The following is an 18,322-nucleotide window of genomic DNA, read 5'->3' as shown; positions in this document are numbered from 1 at the left end:
GTTCAATATCTTGGCAGATATATGAAACACATCCGAAAGTGGTGCCTTTTGCTATTTACAGATTTTTGTGATTTTTATTTTTCTTGGTTTCCATGGAAACGTTCTGGCCTTAGTTTCAAAAGGGAGGGGTCGGCTTCATTTATGGAGCACAACATTAACACCGTTTAATATCTTTCTACAAGACTTGGCAGATATATCAAATAGATCTTGAAGTGATGCCTTTGCTATTTGCAGATTTTTGGCATTTATTTTTTTCATGATTTCCATGGAAACGTTTTGGATTTAGGCTAAAAAAAATCAAGTTGGACTTTAAAGTAACTGTCAAGTGATTTTGTTCTTTCCAATTTATTGGGGGCCGGGGATTTGTCATCTTCTGATGACTCTTGTTTCTGTAGTGGGTGGTGGGGTAACCTAGTGTTAAAGCGTTCGGTCATCACACCATGGGCATAATTTGTGATGCCTGTTTCTGGTGTCCCCCGCTGTGATATTGCTGGAATATTTCTAAAAGCGGTGTAAAACCCAACTCACTCACTCACTATCTTTTCTGTATCAATGCAAGACGATACAGTAGGTAAAGTACTTTTTTACTCATAACTAATGACACTCTCCTGCATTTTGGCCATTATATATCGCAAAATAATTGTAATTAGCATTATGAGTTTACTACTAAAAATAGCTGCTACAAACTTGCTTCTACAGCTAGCTTTTCCCATGGAACCCGATCTGAAATATTCATAGTCAAGAGGTTGCCATGCCATTTGATGAGGATATGTGGAGTATGTTAGGTATTATATACTGGACAAAAATAGTTAGGGATATATGTAAATTTTGAAATTATAAATAATGATCTATTTATTCACTGACACACTGATAAAATATCAATCATAAAAATACCAATATCCCTAACTTATTTTGTCCAGTATATCTTGATTCGTGTACCACAATATGTGTCTTATCTTGATCTATATACACAAACATTTCATGTATCTAAATATGAGTAAATGACGAAAGTGTTAGTTCTCTCTCAATGTCAGTCATTATATGTGTTCCAGCTGATCGTCCTGGTTCGAGACAGTGGGGGAAGGAAGAACCTGGCCAAGAAGACTCTGGTTGATGAGAGATTCTTGATATGAGGGCTGACAAGACTTACAGCTGTATGTCAGAGGCTGGTTAATGTAAAGGAAGCAAAGACACACGTGCTTCAGAATGTGTTCATTTTACCAGTCTGTGGGAAACAGACTTTGAGTCTTCTAGCCAAGCTTTTCAACTGGCATATCGAGTAGATTTGGTGTACACAATAACTGGCATGTTCATCAAATGTCCATTTCTAGCATCTAAGCATTATTTTTAAAACCATATATCATAACCTTCGTTACATTTGAAAGATCCAAAGATGCTCCTGACGCAGCCGAGATCAGTTGTTCTCACATTTGTTACGTAAGTCTGAGTGAAATGCTCAGATTCTCGTACATTTAGTAAGTAAACTGTTGGCTCAGACATGACTCTCCAGTCAATGTGAGATGACAAATGTGATCATGGCACACCACATCAGATGTTGTTACAGTAAGATTCTCACCAGGTTTTCAAAAAAAACAACTTAAACCTGACCACTTATTACAAAATGTTGATCACAAGAAATTCGTCCATGATGTAGTGTCAGCTGATTTTCCTGAACTCCTGATGTATCAGAAAATATGGAACAGATCTGATTAATGCTTCATAAAATCAGCATGACAGTATTATTCTTAGTCTGTCTGAAAACTAGAGGAGAAAGGTTAACTAGCGTAATAGTATGCCATGTTTAGCATAATAAGGAGAGGAGAGTCTCATTGCACTCAGCCATTGTTGTGCTATGTTAACTTCTATGCATTAACAGCAGTCATACTACTGAGACTGCTTAGTGCAACAGGGAGTGGAGGCCAGTGATGAGATCTCTGGCCACATCATACCAAGAGATTTTGACATATGTTACTTGTTACCCTCCCTGGCTCTAAACATTAACTAATTGAAACACTAACAGCTCATAGTCACAATACTATGCCTGGTTGGTGTGTCCAGGTTGATATGGACAGTGGGCTAATCAGTACTGTAAAACCTACATTAGTCTTGGCTAGTGCATGCAGACACACAGACACATAAGCAGGCACATGACGATATAAGTTAGTAGCCTTGAATGTGACCTTAAACCCCATATCACCTCACCTCATGACAGCTTCGATATACCTGTGAACTGACAGGGGTGGGGGAGTACCCTAGTGGTTAAAGTGTTTGCTCGTCACACTGAAGACCCGAGTTTGATTCCCCACATGGGTACAATGTGTGAAGCCCATTTCTGGTGTCCTCTGCGATGATTGTGCTGGAATATTGCTAAAAGTGGCGTAAAAAACACACTCACTCACAGTTCTGGCACTGTCAGCTCATGGTTTGTCTGATCCAGGCTTTATCTCATCAGTCACCTTTCTCCGCTGAGCTAAGAGTTTCCTGCTGCCAGCGTATAAACCATAGACACAGTGAGCACTCTACAGCTCTACAAGACCTCCAGTCTTGTTATCTACCTATAAAAGACTGGGCCAACTCCCCTGTCTCTTGAATTACGCTGGTTCTTACAACCATATGTGTGCCATATATTGACATACTGACATTAGTTGTGCTAATATATGACCCAGTTCAGATCTGATGTATGTACTGAACATGGTGAAATGGTCACAATTGTACAAATATGATGTTTTATGTTTATGAATCCATATGTTTTATATACACTTTGATGTACAGTTTTTGTCAATATTGTCCCAAATGTTTGATATGTCACTTTACAAACCTGTCCGTCCTGTTGAGGAAAACGTGAATCACATTCCATTTGTAGACAATGGAGGTTATTTTATGTATTTTGTATTATATTTTAGTGACAGAATTACAGTTTTGATTTTTTTTCTGAGCAAGTTTATAAATCATGTTGTGATACAGATATTGGTGCATAAATCAAATGGTTACTTGTTTGATATAAAACTATGGGCATTTCTGCTCAGAATACTCAATTCAGGAACTATTACATGAAAGGCCTGGAACTTCATGAACTAAATGGATTCAAATTTGAGGCAAAATCATCCAAACACTTGAAAAGTACATTGCTGTTCACAGTTAAACATTCTGAAAATGTTTGAACGCTATGTTCTGTTACTATACTCCTTTCCGTCCACTGTAGGCTCACCAGTGACCAATGTATCACGCCTTACAAAGATAGAACGATATGCTGTTGTGGAATGAGATTGATATATGCAGGTAGCTGACATATTTTTCAATGGTAGGCCTGTACACATGCACATGCATGTGCGCACGCACACGGGAAAATTTATCCATATCCTGTAACTCTTGGAAAGATTTCTTAAATTATAAGTTTGTTTGTTGTTTATGTGTATTCATCAGTCCATCCATGTACATAATATACTTGTACAGTATAATAAATTATTTTCATAGATTTCATTATTTGTTTGGTCTTTATATGTGGGAAAGAAACGTGGATGACCTGTCTCATATGCAGACCCTGCACACCAAGCTGGGTGAATACTGTGATGTATTGGGACTGATCATGTTTGGAGAATCAGCAAGTGGATTTTTATATTTAATTATGGATACAAAAATAGGGACTTCTGTGAAAAAGTACCAGGTAAATGGTAATTGGTAGTCTGTTTTGTTTGGTATAATCCCAGACAGTGGAACCTGCCTATACCCATTTATTAGGTCAAACATGCTGATGTACCTGGCCTATTGGACAAGTCAGTCATTGATTCTCGGTACTGGGTAAGAGTCTGTTTCATGTCTGTGACTAACATCAGCCGCAATTATTCAAGGTGAACTCAGGTCACTAAAACTTGATTCAGTTGTCTCATTGTTCATTGTCTTGCATGCAGTGAACTTTTGTCTTCAAGGCTTCATGCTTGATTTGGATTCATCCGTTTGGGATGTAGTTCCTCAGACACAGCGGTACCTACACCTGTATCATGACACTCTAAATCTGTATAGCAAGCCACACCTGGAAGCAAGTGAGCAAACCCTTGATGTAACTTGACACTTGAGCCAAATGAACAGATGACAAACTTAACATCTGAATTAGCTGAAACTTCAGAATTGGTAAAGTCAGCAATGCCTTCAAACTTTACAGGGTCCCTGACTATATATCAATAATGTATGTACCATGAGACCAATTATGTGATTGTTGGCAAAAACATCCACAGTATGGCAATCAGTAGAAAGCCTACCCCAACATGATGAAAGATACTCCAACAAACTCTTCAAAGAACATAATGGCCAAAGACATGGTACAAAAAGCCATAACACATGATTAAGCCATTGCTCCATCAGGTGTTTTTTCGGTCCATGAACAGTATGACCACCAAAGCCTAGGTCAACCCGACTGAAGCCTAAGAAATCCTGTAGTGACCACCTTATTGTACATTACAACCAAGGATTACTTCATCTGAATCCTCAGTCTCAAAACAGGAAGTCCTTATTATATTCATTGGAGTGTATCTAAAGCTCCCCGAGATTCAGGATGTTATACACTAGACTTCCTCTGAAGAGTGTGCCTTCCTAGCAAGAATTCTGAGTTCTGTTTTGAGTTCCTGTTGGAACTTCATCATCTGCTTCCCATCCAGAACCAGTTCCTTAACAGCCAAATTGTAAAATTGCTTAGTACACGCCCTTGGATATTTAGACAGGCCAAAAATATGATCCATTACAAATGCCAGCCAAAAGGTGGTTAGTAAAGTCTATACGAACATGTTAATGCCTGATTGGACTGTTCGTGTAAACTTAACTAACTTGTGTTTTCTGTCATTATAACTGTTGGACGCTGCGATCTGACTCAAACGGAGACACATAATTACATACAATCCCAGATGTATTGCCATCTCAAAACGGTATGAACTTTTACTAATACGCCACTCGATGTGCAAACAGAATTTATTATTTGAAGCATATTCTTTGTCTCAAAGCGAGTAAATACGTTCGGAGCATCACCCCCTCCAAGACGTTCAGACTACAGGCACACGTGTAAGCAAACAAGTTGGTGAAGACATTATTAGTTTCAATATTTCAGTATGATTTGTCCTTGTCACTCTCGCTCTGTTGTCTGTTTTCACGTGGAATACTTACACTTTTCCCGCCAATATCATTTCCTTCGTAAAAGATTGAGGACACTTACCATCAGACAACATGTTTGTAGGTACTCGGTTGGGAGGTAATACAGTATAAGTTTTAGTCCGTCTCACTGTCCCTGAACCGCATTAGTTCCCCTTCGGCACAGTCCTTTCTGCAATGCTATGGCCCTAAATGAAGCAAGTCCAGATTTCCTCAGGTTCTGAATCTCTCTTCTCACTGGGGATCCTTTTCAATGTAAAAAAGAACTGTTTCTTTTATCAACAAAATATATATTCAGAGACTGGCTGTGTAAGTTTCTTCCTCGATCAGCTTGAGTCGTGCTAAGGAAACCCTAGTGAGTGAGTTTAGTTTTACGCCGCTTTTAGCAATATTCCAGCAATGTTACGGAGGGGAACACCAGAAACGGGCTTCACACTTGGTACAAATGTTGGGAATCGATCCCGGATCTTCGGCGTAACGAGCGAACGCTTTAACGTCTATATAATCTTTTTTATTCCTCCATAGTGAAGAGTACAGACAGAGACAATATTTATGCACTTATTTCAGGATTTTCATGCATATTTGAGCCAGAATCACGTTTTTTGTAATCAGTCAAAGGCAAGAGTCACAATGAGTCACTGGAACACAGCTTTGTACATCATGGTGATGTATTTTATACACAGAGTGGAAAACTCAATCAAGTCCTCTTTGATCAGAGGGAAGTCGGTTGTACACTACAACAAGCACTCAGTTTGTTGTGTTCAGTTGGGTTAATATTGTGAAGTTTCATGCTGAATTCAATTGGCCCAACATTGATAAGGCCTATCCACAGTTCGTCTCGAGTTACTGATCTGTGTATCCACACACAACTACGGCGTGAGTCAGGGGGTCATCATACATCAACCCACACCGATGACACAGCCCTGCTTCACATAGGTCTCTCACTGTAGCACAGGCTTTGATGACAAAGTTAGCTTGCCGTCTGAGTGATGCATCAAGCAATGACACCGTCCATGCAGGATTGACTTCAAGCTGGCGATGTAGACGGAGGGCAACACCAGAAATGGGCTTCACACATGGTACAAATGTTGGGAATCGATCCCGGGTCTTCGGCGTAACGAGCGAACGCTTTAACGTCTATACTACCCACCGCTACTAACAGAACTGCTTGCTATTCAGCAACCCATGTTTGCAGAAAGATTCGACTAACGGGCCCCGGTGGTCAGGCTTGTTGACTTGATTGATGTATGTCATCGTATCCCATTTGAGTAGATCGATGCTCATCATGTCAGTCACTGGATTGTCTGGTCCAGACGGTTATATATGCAGAGCACCGACATATAAGTGGAATATTGCAGTGTAACTGAATGAATATTCGACAGAAACTAAGTAGACAAGGTGCCCGTGTTAACTTAATATAGAGATTGTAATATGAATAATACCATACCAATAAATACCCTAATTTCACCAATGTATCGGCTGTCACCACAACACTGCTCCACCAAACAGTGCAACAGGAATGAAATACACTGAGGATATCCATTAAGATGCGTAGGGGCGGTGGGGTAGTCTAGTGGTTAAAGCGTTGGCTCGTCACGCCGAAGACCCGGGTTCGAATCCCCACATGGGCACAATGTGTTAAGCCCATTTCTGGTGTCCCCCGCCGTGATATTGCTGGAATATTGCTAAAAGCGGCGTAAAACCAAACTCAGTCAGTCAGTCAGGCATTAAGATGCGTACAACATACGTACCGTCCTCGGAAACCATTTGTGGGTCTCAGCCTTTCCCATCAGTGACTGTCAATACACAGGGATGTCTCAGCAAGTGCTTGTTGTGAGTCTAACTGGGTTTAACGTCGCTTTTTAACATTATGTTCTAAGACATGGCTGACTACCAATACGATCGAGTTCACTCTAGGACTTCATATCATCGTTATTTAACGAATTACATATGATTTTAATGTCACTACCGAACCTGTCATTGAAATTTGAACCAACATGGTTCTTTATAACCGATTCTGTCGACTATGTTTATCAGTCAATGAATAACGAATTTTAAAAAACAGACGTTAACAGGCGATATTTTGGGATAATACTCTCCTCATTGGGTATAAATTCTATTACCTTTGCACAGCACACCCTTACCAGGTACCCCATGTATGGGTATCAATATTATCTAGGAATAACTTTAGTGTTTGGCATCTGGTTTAGGATCTGACATTTTGTACCAAAACTCCCTTTTTTAATTTAAAAATGCACAAATATATGTTTATCTGCAAAACAAATCCATAATTTCTGGCCAAGAGCGTAGGCAATATGCACTTGACTATAAAGTGAGTAGAACATTCATTTAATATATTCTCTAGGGCTTTGAGACAGTCTAGGGAAGACAAGGAGTTGTGAAGGCTACCTCCCTATATGGAACATGAAAGTCTGGCCCATATTTCATCAGCTGTTATCTATATCTTCAGTAAACAAGCTTCAAACTTTGACCATCTGATGCAATAAACGCTTTATAAAGAAAATCAAAACTGCTCTGTGAACACAATAATAAATAATAACTGAATGCTTGAGCCGTACATGTAAGTGCCGTTTTAATTATATTATACATGGGAAAATAGAATTATCAGTCCAGGCAGACGCGGAACACATATTGTGAAAATACTTTTACCGGTATGCATAATTCAATATTGCAATAGAGTTGCCTCCCTTAGCAATATTGGGGCCTCTCCACTGACATCAACTTTCGATCTCCACTTGACGTACAGGTTAGAGTTAATGAGACTCTTGAAATATTTGTTTTACAGTCTGCTATGCGTGATCTATTAACGTTTAATTGATCTCTATATTTCAGGACAGCATTTAATAAACTGACCACGTACATTATGTCATATATGGAGTTGAAGTTGACCTTTACCTGTTTCTCAATCACAAAAAAGCAAGGCCTAGTATCATTTTAAAAGAACTTTCATTCTATGGTCTTTTTTTAAACAATTTCCAGGATATCGTGACGTCTTTGGGAAATATTAATTTGCCATACTGTATGTGTTATGTATATGTGTAGTTTAGCTAGCTTCATATATCATTATAATCAAAAACATTCAAGAGCGAGTTATATCAAACGCTTTGACCAGTTGTTGAGCCGAGCAATGTTTCTTTTTTTTTACAAACCTGCACTAAACAAACGTTAATATTTAAATGTGTCATATTTTCTTTATCATAATGCCATATACATACCATATATTCTCTTGACCATTCGACCCCAATGTCTTTTACAGCTTGACTGGAACTCTTCTGCATAGTCAACAGCAACGTTACCAGTGAAAATGTTTGGGAAGATTGTAAGTTAAAAAAATTATTAATTTAATAAAACAGATGTTAAGTGATATTTATTATATTGTAGCTACTAGTATATAAATGATCAACTTTTATTTACCATCCCCAGGACCAATCTCAAATCCTTCGGCCAGAGATCATTCTCATTCTGTGCTCCTTCTCTCTGCAACTGTCTTCCTTTTGATATCAAAACCTCCCCATCTTTAGCTGTCTTCAAGTCCAAACTTAAAACCCATCTCTTCTCCAAGTTCTATCCTTGATACCTGCGCTTTGAGCAACCGCAACGGATGAGAAATAGCACTTATTATTATTATTATTATTATTATTATAAATTGAAGGCAAGTCCACATTCATCTAACATTCTCTCTGAAATGTGCTGATTTGAAACAAAACATATCTTTGTGATTTTTATGGCTGTGTGTAGATGGAGAAGAAAAGAAATTGCTGGTTGTTTGGGGAGCAAAAGTATAAACAATATATGAATGCAACATCAGGAACACCATTGATCATACATGTCTACAGTGCAAATCAGACTTGTTGCTCATGTAAAATAACTTGATTTGACAACATGAAAACAACTGCCATTTGTCTTGAGCAAACAGACAAAGTGGCCATGTCTGCCAAACTATTGCTTTCACACAGTCAAATGAGTGACAAAACAGGTATGAATTTCCCATTGTCAGTATGGAACATTAAACATTACAATATATCTTGTGGAGATTAAACAAATAGGATTAACTATTCTTGGCTCCCATTTTTTTGTGATATGCTGTAAGTATATTTGAGATTGTTTAAATTCAGGCATTTTTCTTGGCTGGTGTCTCATGAGGCATATTTGCAGATCAACACTACCGCGGTAATTCTTCACTTACTTGTTAGATGGTTTAGAATTATGTTGGGTATTTATATGTTCTCTACCATGTTTTACTTTTGTCAAAAGCATAGGTGACATGAATTTGGAACCAAGTAGTTTGAGTGCCACTGTTTGCTATGCAGAGTTGTGTCTCTTGGCTACACCAGGAACAGCTGATCATGGGCTTGAATCACAGATTCACCTAATTATCATTATTTTAAGAGGGGGTGTCACCCATTTTGTTCTGGGGAGGGAGGGTCAGCAATTTTGTACACATGTTTCTAGGGGTCAGCAATTTTATACATGTTTCTAGGGGTCAGCAATTTTGTACATAAAAATATTTTAAAATTATGCTTAAAATACATTGGAGGGGGGTCATTGATTTTGTACATAACATGCAGGTGGGTCACTTTGTACATAAATTTTAGGGGGTGTCATTCACATTGTACATGCTTCTCCATAAAAATCATCACCCCCTGGCCATAAATTATGAATGGTCCCTAATTGGTCATGTTGTACCACACTCTTGAAACTTCATATCTGAGTGGTAACTTCAGAGTCATTCCAGCCCTGATCTGCATTGATGTTCAAGGCTGACAATGATGTGCCATCTATTTTGTGTTCACAGTTACCCCGAGTAGATAATCCTCAGGATATCTGGGCCAAGGTGAAGGAGTTTTCAGAAAAATACAAGAAAGATGACGCAGGATCATCAAAGGACTAGACCATGATGATAACCACAAACACCTGAGATAAATCTCTATGAATGGTGTGCTGTAGGACATGAACATGGGCATGGATGTTGAGAAATGACTTAGAGCCTCTCCTGCTGATCTTCAAGAATCTGACAGTATTGAGTATATTTATATACAGTTTGGCCTCGTCAATCATTTTCTGATGGAGAAAGAGTTCTGAAGCCATTATCAAATTTACTGAGTATCTGTGGTTGGGATTCCCAGCCATTCCTTGTGTGTCGTAGCAACACATGACAAGATATATACCTGGAAAATATTTAAGCATCGTAAGTGTATCCCGGTATTTCGACACAAAATAGAAACATTTTTAAAATTGTATCCTGCTTTTGTTTCCAGCACCATGACTAGGATTACAAAGTAACACTACTGACTAATTCCAGCTAGTTTGAAGCTGCTTTGTGTGAAGTAGCCAGATCTGGAGGAAAAACAACTTGTCTCTCTCCATTTTACACTCGTCTCTGCTTAAGGACTTGTGGCCATGTCCATCCCTGCGCAAACTGAAATACAGAAACCAACATGGATATGAAATGGAAGTTATTTGATGACTAACTTTTACATTAGTTCCCCGCTCCTTGCTTCACTTCTTATTCTGACTGACTTTTGTCAGGAATTGGTAGAAACATCATAGGTAGGTATTTCCAAACATTTAGGAAGCGTGAAAATATAAGAGTGGTGTTTAATTTTATTTCAGGTGTATATTTACTTTAGTTGTCAAGCCCTATTTATGACCTATCATATCTGTTAATGTCATGCAACACTTGATGACCATCCTCCAGCGACTATACTGATTCACACCATTCAGGTTATCACTTAGCGTCATGACTGTTACATAAAGCCATTGAATACTCTGTTTACATGTATATATGTAGCAACGTCCACAGAGAATATTTCATCCACGGGTTGGCAAAGTAATTTGGATGTGTTGGATTACTGAATTCATTCCCCTTTGTCATGAGCCATGCATCAGGGATGAGTCATGTTAAATCTACCCTGACGCTGAAGAGTTCTTGTAAGTGTTCTTGTAAACATCTACAGTTCATATTTAATTATTACCAGTGCTGCCCAGTAAGGCTGATTAAGGCAATGTGAGAACAAAATACTCTGGTAGAGCAGCATGATGCATAAATAACTTGGTTTAGTAAAAGATGAATTATTGAATTACATTGAACATTGCATGGAAATGAGTTATTTTCTCTTTGTATCGTAAGGTTTGTTTTAGAAGAGATAACAAACAATCACCCCATAGCGATAGGTTTACATTGGTAGTAATAGTTCAGGTATTTTCATCATTGCTCCTTTTCTTACTCAGGATTTCTTACAGAATATCTTTGACAAGTTTTGTGCTGTGAGATTGATGTGTGTATGTTCACGTGAAGAACTGTAAGAAGATGAAAAGAGTGAAAATGTATAAAACCCCTTCTCTTTGGTTAATAGTCACTAAAACTAACATGTTTGGATGTGCAACAAACAGGTAGTTTAATGGTGTATAATCATTAATCTCGGAAATTATGTTATATTGTGATATGGTAGTTATATTCTTGTTTATGATGATCAATCATAATTCATATTTGAGTAACTGAGGAAGAGAATTTGTACATAGACAACTGAAGTGAATAAAGTATTTTATGATGTGCTATGATTACATTATATTGTTTGTGCACTGTATTTCCAAAACCTAATACAATTTACATATTGCATTAACCTGACCACACAGCCAGTGTGCTAATGTTGCAGAATCTAAAAAGAATATCCTAAATCTGATTGCATAATGCATTAATACAAGTCTTGAATCACAAGTCGTAAGGTATAACACAGCTGACAAGCTGATAACTTCTTGAAGAAATTCAAGTAAAACAGAGCCAATTACAGACACGGTGCAAGTATCCGTATGTGTGGGAGGTGTATCATGTTTGATTGTTTAACGCCACTCAGCAACGTTGCAGCTATATGATAGTGGGCAGTAAATAATCGAGTCCGGACCAGACAATCCAGTGATCAACAGCAGGAGCATCGATCTACACAACTGAGATACAATGAAATGTGTCAACCAAGTCAGCGAGCCTGATCACTCAATATCGTTAGTTGTCTGTTCGGTCAAGAATGGGTTGCTGAAGACCAATTCTAACCCGTATCCTCATGGGTCAGGTGCATCATACACCCTAGTCTACATGTAGTGTTTATTAATACAAAGTTCTCTGACCTAATAAAAAGTGAGTGTAAGTTGGATATAGTTAATTATTTTGCTGATGTCAGCATAATATGGAAACTCAAAGTGATACAACCTACTTGGGTGCAAACCTAGGATCATATTTGGGCAAATCCAGACTTTCAGCGATCTAAACCAAGCTCTAGGCACAGATGAGGAATAAAGTTTCAGAGAGCCGTTTGTTTTCTTGTCTTCCACGCATTCAGCAACATTCCAGCTGGACGATGACAATTCACTGAATGTCCACTGACTCACATCATGATCATTGAAACATAGAGGATACTAAACTCGCTTCCGTGTAATACCATTTTTTTTAAACGAGTTAATGATTTGGTGTCGAACGAGCGAAAGCGAGTTTGATACTAAATCTTTCACGAGTTTAATAAAAATGGTATTTCGCGGATGCGAGTTTAGTATTCTGTTTATTACTCTCCAACATAAATTGATAGAAACTGCGGCTCTCAGCTCTCAGTGTGATGACTCTCAGCTTTCCGCGAGTCAAACAAGGTCTAGTACCATTGTGACAGCGGCATTAGCATTGTAACGTCATAACTGTGAACCTTTATGACGTCATACGTCTAGCGGTATTACACTAGTGTAATATTGCCGTAAAAATATTACACTGCAGTATCTTCCGCGCGGTGAAGTAATACATACTATTATTGCCTCTGGGCTATGACATTCAGTTAAACCAAGTCACAGAGAGTGCGTCATTATCGAAGCAGGGGTGGAAATAAAATTGCTAGTGTGCTCCGGTACAGTTGCACATGTAAAATCACTTGCCCTGATAATTTTTCCACTATACTGGCCACTTTTCTTGTTTTGTTTTTAAATAAACAACATAATTAACATTGGAAAGTCAACTGGACACCCGGTATGGCGTGATATACAAATTTGCTTGCTTACGACAGAAAAAAACTCTACAAGTCGGGCAATTTATTTCCACCCCTGTCAGGATCAATATTTCTTTCCGAGAATCTGAAATGTTGTAGATGGAAGAGTGACAGTGCCTCCCAAAAGGAACAATCAGCCTTTTAATCTGTCTAGTGGTCTTTACTGTCAATATAATTATTATAACAAGCTGAGGGAGCAATATCTTCACTAGATTTCAGGTATGCTGTATGGCTAGAGTATCTTCCTGAAATTCAATCACAATACTTTCTGAATGTGATTGTGAAGATTGGGATATTGCATGTCGTTTCTATTCATAAACTGATCATTTATTAGTAGTGAGTGAATTGGGTTCAACACTGCTTTTAGTCCAGTTATATCAGGGCACATCAGCTTTACATGGCAGAAGAGACAGGTTACTGGTGCACCAAAGGAAGCAAACTCTGCAACCCACTGAATAACAACCAAGTCCATGTTCATACAAAATGTTGTATTTCTTACATCTTGGTAATTCAATAACAGATCTACTTTCATATCTGCATCCAGTGATAACATCTGGCACACAAACAAATTTATCCTGAATCAAGCGTGATCAGGTGACAAACAGTGTATGAAATAAGCTAAAAATCAGCCAGACATCAGGACTGGTAACTTCAAAATGTTACCAGCCCAAAATGGATTTAACCAGAAGATATGGTGAATTTGCTTGCCGATGTATGGAACATCTAAGATTTGTACCAGACCATAAAGTAAATTTAGACCGTCGTCAGAAATCTAGCCCGTCTGGAAGGTGATTAGGGGCGAGGTAGTCTTATTTCTTACACTGTGACAATAGAGCATAGTCACATTAAGCATTCAATCAGTACTCTCTGTGAGGGGCTCACATAAACAACTTGCTCAAAGCGTCACCCAACTTCAGATGCACAGTCACCTAACCAAACTATGATTGCAGTTACATCCTCTGAACAAACACATTTCATCACAGCTTCGTTTTTATCCAACACTGCACTATAATGAATCAAAGCTCAAACATATTTGTTAAACAGATACAGTCTCCAAGGTTTATTTGATCCAGTGAAGCATGAAATGACATCAGGGGATTATTTGTTCTTTAACAGTTTTCATAAATTGTCTAAAATATCTTGAAATTGGATAGACGGTTTGCACTGGTCAACATTCTGGCATCAAGTTGTGGAGAATTTTTGTATCGTATTATTATCTAAACTATATGAACAAGCATAAAAGTATTTGAAAATACATCATCTTTGTTTTCCTTTGCTGTGACAACAATGGAATCTAGTCATACATCTATCATTCCAAACTGTGTAGTGTGGACATTGTGCTCGCTGTGATAAAGACTGTGCACATTATTCTGCCAAATTAATTTATACAAGACTTAACATTGTATGTTAATAGTCATCTAAGACATAAAGGAAGTGTTCGGGGGAAGACAAGATGAAGTAAATCTCCTGTTTTAACCAGATAAACAGTTCAACATGTTGTATTGTTTGTGAAACACGTTAATTCATTACTGAAACAAAAACATCACTATGAATCTAGGTTGAATTCTCTCCAATCAACACATCATATTCTGCATATGAATTTACCAGGCTGGCATGAAAACAGAAGCGAAAACACACAAACCAATGGTTGATACAATGTGAGCATCCATTGTTAGGATGTCACCCAGACATGTCACAGCTGTTCACTGATTGTAGTCCTAAGTACAGATGATTAGGTGTCAATTACACCACCTGTATTATTAGCATAAATCTAAAGACTATTTCAGATTTCTGTTGTTGAACTCTGAAAAAATCTTAAGTTGCTGTTTTGGTACCAAATTCTCTCCTGTAAACTGCCCTTTAAATGCATGGGAATGTTAAATCGGTTGAAATAAAAATTAGGTAGACAATAGACGAGTTGGTATATTGACAACATAGTACATTTATCACCTTTATAAAGATATTAAGGCTAAAAAGCATTTTTCTAGCATTTCCGACAGTACTATAGTGTAATATTGCCGTACAAATATTACACTGCAGTGTCTTCCACGGGCGAGTAATAAATGCTATTATTGCCTCTGGGATACTATGACATACAGTTAAACCAAGTCACAGAGTCCGACGACATTATCAAGGATCAATATTTCTTGCCGAGAATCTGAAATGTTGTAGATGGAAGAGTGACAGTGCCTCCCAAAAGGAACAATCAGCCTTTTAATCTGTCTAGTTGTCTTTACTGACAATATAATTATTATAACAAGCTGAGGGAGCAATATCTTCACTAGATTTCAGGTATGCTCTATGGCTAGAGCATCTTCCTAGAATTCAATCACAATACTTTCTGAATGTGATTGTGAAGATTTTGATATTGCTGAGTTTCTATTCATAAACTGATCCATTTATTAGTGAGTGAGCGAATTGGGTTCAACACTGCTTTTAGTCCAGTTATATCAGGGCACATCAGCTTTACATGGCAGAAAGATATGTCACTGGTGCACCAAAGGGAAGCAACCCACTGAATAACAACCAAGTCCATGTTCATACAAAATGTTGTATTTCTTACATCTTGAGTATGTCAATAACAGATCTGCTCGCCATCTGCATCCAGTGATAACATCTGGCACACAAACAAATTTATCCTGAATCCAACGTGATCAGGTGACAAACAGTGTATGAAATAAGCTAAAAATCCAGCCAGACATCAGGACTGGTAACTTCAAAATGTTACCAGCCCAAAATGGATTTAACCAGACCAAATATGGTGAATTTACTTCGATGTATGGAACATCTAAGATTTGTACCAGACCATCGTAAATTTAGACCGTCCGTCAGAAAAAATAAGCCCGTCTGGGCGGTGGGACGGGTCTTATTTCATACACTGTGACAATAGGCATAGTCACATTAAGCATTCAATCAGCACTCTCTGTGAGGGCTCACATAGAAACAACTTGCTCAAAAAGTCACCCAACTTAAGATGCACAGTCACCTAACCAAACTGATTGCCATTACATCCTCTGAAGAAACACATTTCATCACAGCTTCACATTTTTATCAACACTGCTATAATGAATCAAAGCTCAAAAATATTTGTTAAACAGATACAGTCTCCAACCGGTTTATTTCATCCAGTGAAGCATGAGAAATGACATCAGGGATTATTTGTTCTTTAATCAGTTTTCATAAATTGTCTAAAATATCTGGAAATTGGATAGACTCCGGTTTGCACTGGTCAACATTCTGGCATCAAGTTGTGAAGGAGTCAATTTTGTATACGTATTATTATCTGAAAATATATGAACAACGCAAAGTATTTGAAAATACATCATCTTTGTTTTCCTTTGCTGTGACAACAATGGAATATAGTCATACATCTATCATTCCAAACTGTGTATTGTGGACATTGCGCTCAGTAGATAGTTACTCGCACATTATTCTGCCAAATTAACAGGATACAAGAATCTTGAATTTTGTTGGACTTAATTATGTCATCTAAGACATATAGGAAGTGTTCAGGGAAGACAAGATGAAATAAATCTCCTGTTTGAACCAGATAAACAAGTACACACATGTTGTATTCGACATTGTAAACAAGTTGCAACAAATAATTACTGAAACAAAAACATCACTATGGAATCTAGGTTGAATTCTCTCCAATCAACACATATTCTGCATATGAATTTACCAGGCTGGCATGAAAACAGAAACTAAAGCACACAAACCAATGGTTGATACAGTGAGCATCCATTGTTAGGATGTCACAGACATGTCACAGCTGTTCACTGATGTAGTCCTAAGTACAGATAATTAGGTGTCAATGTGACCATGTGATCACTACTTCAGCTGCCTTTCACAAGAACGCCACACTCAGCGATACTCCAGCTAGGTGATGGCGACTTGTAATTTATCAAGTCTCATTCACAAAATCCAGTTATCAATATTGCGAGCATCTATTTAAGCCATTCGGGTACAAGGACTTGCCATCAACCAAGCCACTGAGTTGCTAAGCACCTAGTAACTCCCACCTGAAATCCTCGGTTCTACCCTGCAATCAATGGCAGACTAATGGAGCATGGAATACATGACTGAATGACAATAATAATACCGTTCATATGACTCAAACCGTTCATATAATTGTGTGTGTATCAAAATTATACAAACAAGGTAAATTGTAGTAGCACTGACACTTGTTCTAATAGATTCACTCATACCATTATGTACAATACAAACATACAAAAACATTTTATATAGGCTGATCAGATATTACATCCAAGAGAAAACTGATATGATGTATTGCCAAGAAACAAACACAAAGCCTGTTTTAATGGACATAAAGACATTGTTTCCATCAAAAAGATACTTGGGGTTTTCGTTTGCTTGTCAGTCACTGTTTTCTATGTTGAATGTTTTGTGAACTCCATTGTAATCAACAGGACCAGCCACATGTTGTTGATATCACCAACTCAGCTTTGGAATGGATTGTAATAACCTGCATTCTAATTGGCCTGTTATACTGGGCAGCACAGTACATCAGATAGGTTTATCGACATGAATTGTGAGAACCATGGGAATGGATTCAATGTTTCACATATTTTTACTAAAAAGCAAACCATATATATATATCCTTCACATCAACCTGTTACCAAGGATGGGTTGGTGAGACGGGCCAGAGGATTAGAGCAAACTTTCTTTCATAAGTCCTTGAGTTTGTTGTCAGTCAGGCTTAAACAAGACAAATGTGTTTACCATGTGTTTTAGCTAAGCCATTCACCTTATATAGGGCATAAGGGTCACCACATTAGCATTATGACATTCAACATCCAAACTACATACTTGTATTAACAAAATGACAAATATACAAAGTGTATCCCAATAAAAAAAAAATGAAGCAACCCTGTGATCAAAACAATGTCTTACAGTGGAGAACACGTTTCCTTAAGTAATGAGTTTTGTCCCTCCTAACAAATTAATGCCAACAAAACAATGATATTAATATAATGAAAATCATGAGAACAGGTACTGACGTGAACATAATGTGAAAAAAATAGACCGACATTGGGGACCAGTCATTAATCAAGCATGGAGGGATGTCAACCACCCACCCATCAAAAAACATAAATGATCGGTCCCTTATATAACCATGAATC

The 18,322-nt window shown here is 37.9% G+C and overlaps 1 protein-coding gene and 1 long non-coding RNA gene across 2 annotated transcripts in view; both read left to right on the top strand.

Annotated features, from left to right (window-relative positions):
• Positions 1–1,737, top strand: part of LOC124273793 (meckelin-like) — a 34,881-nt gene extending 33,144 nt beyond the window's left edge. Inside the window, exon 21 of the mRNA XM_046709101.1 lies at positions 1,053–1,737. Within this exon, the coding sequence (XP_046565057.1) occupies positions 1,053–1,133 (81 nt within the window). The 3' untranslated portion in view covers positions 1,134–1,737. The remainder of the gene's footprint in view (positions 1–1,052) is intronic.
• Positions 1,738–7,799: 6,062 nt separating this feature from the next.
• LOC124273792 lies at positions 7,800–11,709 on the top strand. Its single transcript, XR_006897741.1, has 4 exons — positions 7,800–7,903; positions 8,414–8,476; positions 9,273–9,327; positions 9,953–11,709. It is a non-coding gene; the product is annotated as an uncharacterized LOC124273792 (long non-coding RNA).
• The last annotated feature ends 6,613 nt before the right edge of the window (positions 11,710–18,322 follow it).

This window comes from Haliotis rubra, unplaced genomic scaffold (assembly GCF_003918875.1).
Source record: "Haliotis rubra isolate DU_JTF1 unplaced genomic scaffold, ASM391887v1 Scf184, whole genome shotgun sequence".
NCBI classification, from domain to species: Eukaryota; Metazoa; Mollusca; class Gastropoda; order Lepetellida; family Haliotidae; genus Haliotis; species Haliotis rubra.
Note: the sequence above shows the minus strand (reverse complement) of the source record. Positions and strands in the feature narration are given on the sequence as shown.